The sequence below is a fragment of the Medicago sativa genome, chromosome 5 (genome assembly GCF_051527215.1).
Source record: "Medicago sativa cultivar Bolivia chromosome 5, Bolivia_mono, whole genome shotgun sequence".
Lineage (NCBI taxonomy): Eukaryota > Viridiplantae > Streptophyta > Magnoliopsida > Fabales > Fabaceae > Medicago > Medicago sativa.
This window is the reverse complement of record NC_140753.1, coordinates 64383636-64392987: the sequence shown is the minus strand read 5'-3', so window position 1 is coordinate 64392987 and position 9352 is coordinate 64383636. Positions and strand designations below refer to the sequence as shown.

The following is a 9352-nucleotide window of genomic DNA, read 5'->3' as shown; positions in this document are numbered from 1 at the left end:
AATCTAAATAAATCACTCAATTGTGTTATCATCTGATAAGCTTCTTAATTCTAATTGATTCATTCACATGTAGTTTAATTATGACAATAACAATTGCAGCCTAAGGCCGAATAATAATTCGGCTTCAAATATTGTCTTTTGAAATCTTAGCTTAATACTAGTTAGAGATGGAGTTGACAATTTTGTCTAGTTGTGGAGAGGGAATGAAGGGCATGATATATAGATAGTGAAGAATAAAGGCACAATCATCAACACTAAATTTTTAACAAAACAGTTACACTGGTTTTGTAGTTTATTTTGCTATACTTTCATTCGTTTATTTGACCCAATATTAAGTGGTTTATATAGTTACTATGTTTGAAAATATCATGTGTTTATTTTGCCACACAGTCATATGCTTAAAATATCATGCATGTTTGAAAACAAGTTTTTGTTTCTACAATCGTTACTCTCATGAATAAATTGATGTCATTGTATGTGAATTTGGAGAAGTATTTTGTGTGGCAAATTGAGGATCATGTGCCAAATTATGAATGACATGATTTTGGTTAGAGCTCAAAAAAATGGGTCGCGCTAATGGCAGGGCCGGCCCTAGGACCAAGCCACCTAAATAAGAGCTTTAAACATCAAGATATTGGGTTAAAAAAAGACTTTAAAATAAGTCAATTTAACTGTAAATATATAATATGACATTCTAATAATCAATATTTATCTTACTTAGCTGGTCAATTTTAAGGCTTCAAATTCTTTTGGTTCTAAGTTCAAATCTTGGATTCAACAAAACTTGATTTATTATGCTTTTAATAAGCATTGTGTTATTTTTTTTAATTCCAAAAGGCCTCATTATGAAATTTGCTTTAGGCATCTTGACATGTTGGACCGGTCCTGGCTAATGGGTCGTGATCGAAACAGGCCATGTTGAAGTTTTTCTTTCTTCAAAACTACATGTCTTCATCGCCAATATGATCATCATCGTAATCATTGTCGTTTTTGGAGTTTTTCTTGCAGAAACTGAACGAGAATAAGGAAAGAAGAAGAAAAGTGGCGAGAGAGGATAAAGACAATTCAGGTCATATAACTTCAACGGCGGCAATTTAACTTAATTTTGCGTATAACTTGAGTGGTGTGAGAGAAGAAAAGTGGCACATGATTCGTTACTTTTCGTTGAGAGTCATTCGCACTATAAATCATTTTCCTTCTTTTTAATAAAAAATAAATAAAACCAAAAAGTTGCGCGTGGGAGTAGCTTTTACATGTGCTTTCGTGAAATTTCGTTGGATATTTTCGCACTATTTAACATGAGGGTTACTTTTTAGGCCCCCCTATATCTCTTTAGGCCCCCAAAAATTACAAAATTAGCCTTTGTTACGCGTACTGTAGAACCATCCTGTAGTTACACTCCGGAGGACCATTTTCCTTATTTACATCCCAAACAGACTTCTTTTATTTCACCCTCTTTTATTTTACATATCAAAGTCTCTACCCTTTTCTTCTCTCCATTGTTGTCACTCATGCTTCTTCTTTCATCCAGGCCGAGAATCGCCGGAACCGGTGGTTCACTCACGCTCACTTCCTCCACCAGGCACCAAAGTCTAGCTGGTATCAAACAAATACAACTTTTTATTCCCTGAAATGAGGTTGGTCAGAATATGTTGAGCAGTTAGATAACATTCGTTATAGAAGACATATTTGTTGATTTCCTAATGGGTACTTTAAATAAAGACATGATAGGTAGTTTTATCAAATAAATGAGCATAAGATCGTCCAGGGGCGGAACTTTGAGAGAGAGAAAAAAGCAGTATCTCTTTTCAATTATGCTGCTGACATACGAAAATATGCTATGAAAAATTAATGGATGCATTTTAGAATCTCTCGGTAGAGAAAATGAAAAGTATGGTTGTCCACATATCATAAGAAAAACCGAAAGTAAGACTACACTTATGAAATACATAAAGAAGAATGTATTTCAGCCAACACGTTGCAAAGATCCAACACTAATACTGCAAAAACTAGTTGCAAGAGAGACACCAGTTAAGTCTAGGCAATTACTTACGCATAATTCTGATTGTAAGTTTGATAAAAATGAAAGAATGCATCCGGTAGATAACTGCACTCTTTTATATTATAATACATGGAGTACGGTATGTATATACAGGAGGTGTAAAAAAAATTGTTCATCCGGGACATAAATATCGTATATGCTAATTGTGAAAATGTAAAAAGCATAATAAATTCAGTCAACATATAAATTCCTTCCAAAAAGTTAACATTCTAAAATATTCTCTCCATTTCAAATTATATGTCATTCTAACGGAAAAAAATTTGTTCTAAATATTGTCATTTTACAATATCAATGAATAATTAATACTTATTTTTCCATTATACTCCTAATAATTTAATTAAAATATTTAAAAGGTATCATTCTTTGTCTATAAATAAGTACACATTTCTTTAACATACTCTTGATCGTAAGATATCAATTTTCCTTTCTCCGCAAACCCAACTTGGTTACAATGGAAACTAAATTGATGATGTTTCTTAAGTTTTTTATGTTACTTTTTGTTATCGCAGGTGCTATGGCTGGCAATGTTAAAGGTTTACCACCCTGTTGCCCAACTGAACCTATAGAATGTCAACCAATTTCATGTCCCATGGCCCCATGTTGCCATCCACCGCCCAGTGATATGAAGTCATAAAACTTTGAAGAACTTCCATCAATTTTAAATCAATCATTATGTATTGAGAAAAAAATCATCTTTCATGTATTAATTACATTAATAAAACTGGTTAAGAAATTATATTTTCTTATTCTGTATGAATATATTTTCTTATTCTCTATTACTGGTTGACTTTATTCTCCATCAAATTTGAAACCTGCCGCATCTTCATCCGACCTCTAATAAATCTGCAATCAGAAACACACTACAACATTTATTGTCTCTGGCAACATTTTTTTTAGACAACATGTAAAATTGTGTTGTCCAAAAGTCATGAAGGCAACGATTTATGGCCGTTGCCAAAAATATTTTCGCAACTCTTTGTAAACGTTCCCTAATAGTTATGGAGAAGTTTTTGTTGCGTTACTCTATTATTTTGTCGACAACGATCGTTAACTGCCTCATGGGACGTTTTTAATGTGTCACTATATTATTTCTTTGACAATATTTTATAGCTAAATACATTATATTTATTAGTGGTTGAATTTGATAGAAATTTGACAATAATGTAAAAAAAACCCTTAGGATCGTGGCTTCCACCATAACAAAAAGAACCTTCCCTAAAAAAATATCATAACAAAAGAAACTTCAATCCCAATTCTTTTTGTTTTCTTTTCTATGAAAATAAAAGTTTTAAAGGTGGGGTAAACCAATGTGACATGTAACTATAAGGTACTATGTGTATGTGATAACAAAAAGGAAGAGAATAAAAAGAATGCAAGGAATAAAAATAAGCCCCATGAGTGGAGTAGACTCAATGATTGAACAATTATTTATCTGCCTTTATTTCATAAATAAAACATTCCAATACATATAAGATAAGAACTCAATCCTAGTACTAAGGGACAACTGTAGGTAGCTATCAACCTATGACTAAGAGAATTGCACAACTGTAGAGCAAAAGGAACATTTTAGTATTGAGGTGACTAGGCAGGAATTCAAAAGCTTCTCCTTCTAAACTTTCCTTTTCTTTTCTACTTCTAAATTTAGTATCAATTAGAAGTTGCAGCAATGTCTATTCAACATTTGATACTAAATGGTGGAAGGGAAGCTTGACCTTCTGAACTCTTTCTCTAAGCCATGAGCGATAACTAGTATTTGCTTCACAACTTCTTTTTCCAATTTCTCGTCCGTCCACCTTGACAATATCATTCCAAGCTCGTTGTACTCTCCTTGTCTCAGCAATTTCTGCATCCATGTCATATATAACAAAAGTAGTTAATGCTTCCTTAGCAGGTTCTCCCCTGTGAGGATGACCTAGTTGCCTCAAAGCCAAAACTGGGTTGTAGTTTATTACACCTTTAGTCCCCATAAGTGGTACATTAGGGAATGTTCCACATTTAAAAATTATATGGTCTATGTCCTTCCATTTCGGAGACCACCGCACCTTTCCTGCATCAAGATTTACCATATATTTAGCCCAATCTTGTCTTGTTTTAGGCTTTACATCACACATCATAAAATCGTTAATAGGGCAACTCCTCTTGCATCCATTATTGAATATGTGAGTCACCAACCAAACATATAAAGCTGGTAGACAACACAAAATTCTCTTGCCTTTTTTCTCATAACAATAATTTAGCGTATAATACACATCAGCAAGAACAGCGTATGTTGGATTCTCTCCATTATCCCTGTAAGCTAGGAATACATCAATTGCTGCATAATCTATGAGTTCCTGTGCACTCGGGAATAAGATTGTCCCGTAGATAATAAGTGCTAGCACATCCCTAAAGGAAACCCAATCCCCATTTGCCGCCAAGCATCGTGCCTTTTCTTCAATTAAACTCCTTGGAAACCCAGAAGTACTTTTTCTATTTTGAATCATATCTTTCAAATTTTGAATATCATTGACTTTTAACACATTAGTAATTTTTTGTACACTGGGGTATTTTCCTAGGTAACAATAAGGCTTCCCTTTCTCTAATGGATACCCTAGAATCTGCTCAAACTCTTCCAAGGTGGGGGCTAATTGAAAGTCTTTAAAAATAAAGCATCGTAGATCGGGGTCATAAAATTGCACCAACGAGCTAATAGCATCAACTTGAACATCTAGTTCCAGAAAGTCAAGAATATTCCCATATCGCTTAACAAACTTCTCACGGTTCTCACCTATTAAGAGCCTCCCGAGAGCTTTCAAGTCACCCACTTCCGGATTGCTGACTGTTACAGACACAGTTTTCTTTGTCATATTCTCACCACTTGATCCCATTTTGGTTGAAGATACTCACAACTAAAAGCTCAAACTAGCTTGTGATTCAGACCTACAAGATTATTAGTCAGAATGTTTGTTGTATATTTTGATGTTCTAAGAGAAAATAGTGGCATGGAAAAGTACTATATTTTTTTTTGTTTTGTTTTAACTTTGTGCAACTTAAGCAAATGGTGAGGTAAATCAAACATATACTACTTATTTGTTAAATCACGCCACACTATAGCTAGTCAAAAAATTGTAAATTTTTACATTTGTAAATAAATTTTGGGTGCACAATGAGCATGCCCACCATCACTCTAGTGTTAAAAAAAAATTCACTTGGAAGCCAAAGTAAATAAATTTTTTTATGTTGTTAATTTTGTGTTCTTTTTTTTCTGGAGGACTTTGTTTGTGTTCTTAAATGCGACATGTTTTTATCACAAAAGATCAAAAGGGTCATATTTTTTTCCTTTTCAATTTATGGGCAGAGAGAACTACAAATAGAAAAGAAAAAAATACAAAAGTTTTTAAAATATTATAGACGACGAAATAGTGAAATAAAATTTAGTAATAGAGTGGCTATAAGGACTTTGTTTGTATTCTTAAATGCGACTTATTTTTATCACAAAACAACAAAAGGGTCATATTCTTTTTTCCTTTTCAACTTATCGGCGGAGAGAACTAAAAATAGAAATAGTGAAATAAAATTTAGATTATTATTTACCTTTGCAAATTTTAATTGCACACTGTCTATTTTTCCCACCGCCTGTTTTATCTATTATCTGAGAAATTAACAAGACAAGGAATCCATCAACCCACCAAGAACAACAACACAGTCCTAAAATCAACAAAGCATGCACACAATGAAACAAAATATCAACAGCAAAGACCAAGTTACCTAGTGAAACAATTATATAAAACTAAATAAATGTTCATAAAACACGACAACACACACACACACACAGATATTATATAAAAGAAAACCAACAGCACAATGGATCAATAAATGAATATACTTTTTAAAAGAGAGAAGAAATGAATATTGCAAATAAAGAAGAACAATTTAGTAAAGAGAGAAGAAATGAATATACTTTTTAAAAGAGAGTACAAAATCACTTTTTAATTATGTCTTTGTTAATTTTTCGATCCTAAAGTTTTAAAATTTAAGTGCATACCTTATAATTAATGCGAGTGAACTAGTGATGAATTATCAATGGTTGGAAACTGCAGAGGTTTGTTGTAACAGCGTAAATCAATGAACAAAGAAATAAGTAGAGGAATTAGGGATATAGTTTGAGTGAATTGTGGACGAGAGAATTTGAGTTTGAGTATGAGAAGAGTATTATTTATAGACATCGAGGAGGCAACCACTGAGTAACAAAATTTGGGAAGTTATACCCCACACCCCTACATTTATACATTGACCCCAACATTTAAACATAAATTCTTATATTCAGTAGAACTAGTGTCGTGTGAATTAAAAAAGTGGAAATCCTACATTGTATGGATCACATACATTAGTAATGTTTATGCGAACGAAATAAATAATAGCGAAAAAATATATATTTATATATTTTATTATTTGAAAATGTTAAATTAAATAATTAATTTAATTGTTATTATGAAGTTCTTTCTTCGTCCCCAAGTTTTGCTAAAATATTTAGGAATGGGATCTGAAATATTTTGGTGCACAATCTGAAATATTATGGTATGCAATCTAATATATTTTCGTACTTGATATGAAATATATTTTGGTACATAATATAACCCCAGATGGAATCAAACTCCTTCCGCTAGCGGATGCTAGTAGGACCTTCTTCTATAGATAATTTCCTTTTTGTGCTTTCTTTTTCCCCTAGTACCAAAAAATATATTTGGTACTAAATTTGAGATATTTTTAAGACGTTTCGTTCTTCTATATGTTTACCAAAGAATTTAGTTATTGAGGTTTCGTTGTCCCTAAATACAACAAGGATAAACCAGACTATAGAAATACATCTTTCTACTAAAACAAAGGAGTGTTTGTTCTTTCAAACAACAATACTAAGAAACTCACATATGCCGCTCTGAATCTATTTTGAAAATTATTTTTCAAAAATATGAATCGCATTGTGAATAAGAACTCCAACTGCCATAAGAATGTGAACCTGAAAAAGGTCATGTAATGAAAATCAGTAACCACCATCAAGAAATGAAACTGGTTCACAATTTATTTACTACAATTGTGAGAAACCAGGTCATATGTTCCGCAAGTATAGGAACAGGTAAAATGTTGTTCCACATCCTAGCCTAACTAAAGAAAAATTCACTGCTATGACTAGTTAAATCAATGTAGTAGGTTGAAGTGACTGGTGGGTCAACATCGACGTCTACTATGATTGATTGTGATATGTTCAAAACATATGTTACTGCTAAAAAGAAGAAAGTGTTGTTAGAATTTTTTTATACCACTAAAGTTGTTGCATTGGAGATGTGGAGTTGTAATTCACGTCCGAAAAGGAAATTATTCTCTAAGACGTGATGCATGCTCCATAGATAAGAAAGAATCTTGTTTACAAATTTTTATTGAATAAAACTGAGTTCACTCAGACTTAAAGAGAAACTTGTGCATCATATATTCTTCTTGGGAAATACGACACAACTGAAGGCATGTTCAAAATTAAATTTCTCATTTTATTTTACAATTTGTGTGATTCTGATATTTGTCATGCTAAACTTTTTCGTGGTGATAAAAGCACATAAGATGTTCCCCACATGTTCAATGAAAAAAATAAAATAGAACAACTACCGAGCTAGTTGTTTAAATCATGCTTAATTTCGGTGTTGTATCTCATTGGTGATAAAACTTTTATTAATTGTTTGTTATGTTCTAAATAGAGTACTCAAGTCTTAGAACAAAAATTTGACTTATGAAATTTTAAAGAAAAGACAGTCCAACTTGTCTTATAATTGAACTTGGAATTGTCCAACGTATGTTCAGATTTTGTACCCCAAGAGAGTTAAACACATTAGTAGAGTCTATGAATGTGTATTCATTGGGTATGTTATAAATACCAAAGCATATGTGTTTTATGAACTAAGTGCTAAAGTAATCATAGAATCAAATGACATCGATTTCTATGAAAATAAATACCCATGTAAATTAAAGAATAGTGGAGGCACTAGTGGGGTAAAATAAATTCTCTTTTAAATTAAGAGCTAAGTGTGGCTTCACATCTCATCACATACCAGTAATAACAAATAATGATGAAAACATATCAAACAAGATGTTATAGAACCTCAGAGAGGTAAGAAAGCAAGAATTTTTAAAGAGTATGACCTGGTCATATGTTTATACATTGGAAAAAGATCCATTATGTCATTGTTGAAACACTGTCATTGCCATGTTCATATTTTCATTGAGAGAAGTGAACAACAAAGACTCGTTGTTCGTTTTGTGTTGGTTTTTTTTATTATTTTAATAATTTTTTTGTTATTTCCGTATATTTAGGAAAGGAAGAATGGTTTGTGTAGAATTTGTTGCGAGCAGGTTGGATTCCATGCTCTCTTGCCAAGAACTTTTTTCAATCAATTCCCTCTCTACTACGGGTTCGTTATCCACCTCAATATTTTTTTATTCTCTTAGGGTGTGTTTGGGAAGAGGGTTTAGGAGGGGAAGGGAGGGGAGGACTCACTTTTATTTTTTAAATTACGAACAATGTAAAATGTCTTTTTAAGATAAATTAAGTGCTTTTGAAGTATTATATGATCATTTATCATGTTGTTAATTCAATTTTTTAAAAATCATTTTATAATGTCTTTAAATTAAAAAAGAAATGTAAGCCCTCCCCTCCCTTCCCCTCCTAAACCCTCTTCCCAAACACACCCTTAGTTTATTTTAGTATGAGGAATATGAAAATTAATTTTTTAATGTTTTTGTTTATTTCAATGGCTGTTGAGTTGAGTGAGAATGAAAGCAAGCATCCCACTTTTTCTATTCACTAATCTTTTAGTCAACAAAAAGTTCTGATTCTAATTCTTAATTTTCTATATGTAGGTTTATAGGACATCAATTCCTGAATGCACGTGTAAATTTAATTTTCCTCTAAAAAAAGTGCTTTTAATTATGGTTGCAAGGTTTTTATTCTTTTTCGGAAACTTGTCCTAAGGACAAAGGGTGCATGCTAATACACAAAAATAGAAATCATGTATTGAATTGAAAAATGATACCAATTTATATTTTAAAAAGTCTATTAAAAAAATTTAAAAGTTGAAAATTAATTTTTTTTCCAATAAATACTTGTTATTTGTGCAATCCTTAACATATGTCCTTGGGGATAATGTTAGTATGAATTTTTTGTTTTTTGCAAAAACAATCATAAGATTTAGTCTAACAAGAGTTTTTCTTGCTTTTGTACATGTCCATTTTTTTTTTTAACAAGCTTTTGTACATGTCCATTAC

The 9352-nt window shown here is 32.0% G+C and overlaps 1 protein-coding gene across 2 annotated transcripts; it reads right to left on the bottom strand.

The window, feature by feature from the left end:
* Positions 1–3478: 3478 nt before the first annotated feature.
* On the bottom strand, positions 3479–6217 carry LOC146923998 (uncharacterized). Of its 2 annotated transcripts, XM_085709067.1 has the most exons (3): positions 6087–6217; positions 5636–5693; positions 3479–4981 (listed from the first exon to the last, which is right to left on the bottom strand). In XM_085709067.1, the coding sequence occupies exon 3, from the start codon at positions 4927–4929 to the stop codon at positions 3733–3735; it is 1197 nt and encodes a 398-aa protein (XP_085565193.1). In that variant the 5' UTR covers positions 4930–4981; positions 5636–5693; positions 6087–6217; the 3' UTR covers positions 3479–3732. The 2 variants fall into 2 exon arrangements, with proteins under 2 accessions (XP_085565193.1, XP_085565194.1); XM_085709068.1 differs by lacking the exon at positions 5636–5693.
* Positions 6218–9352: the final 3135 nt, after the last annotated feature.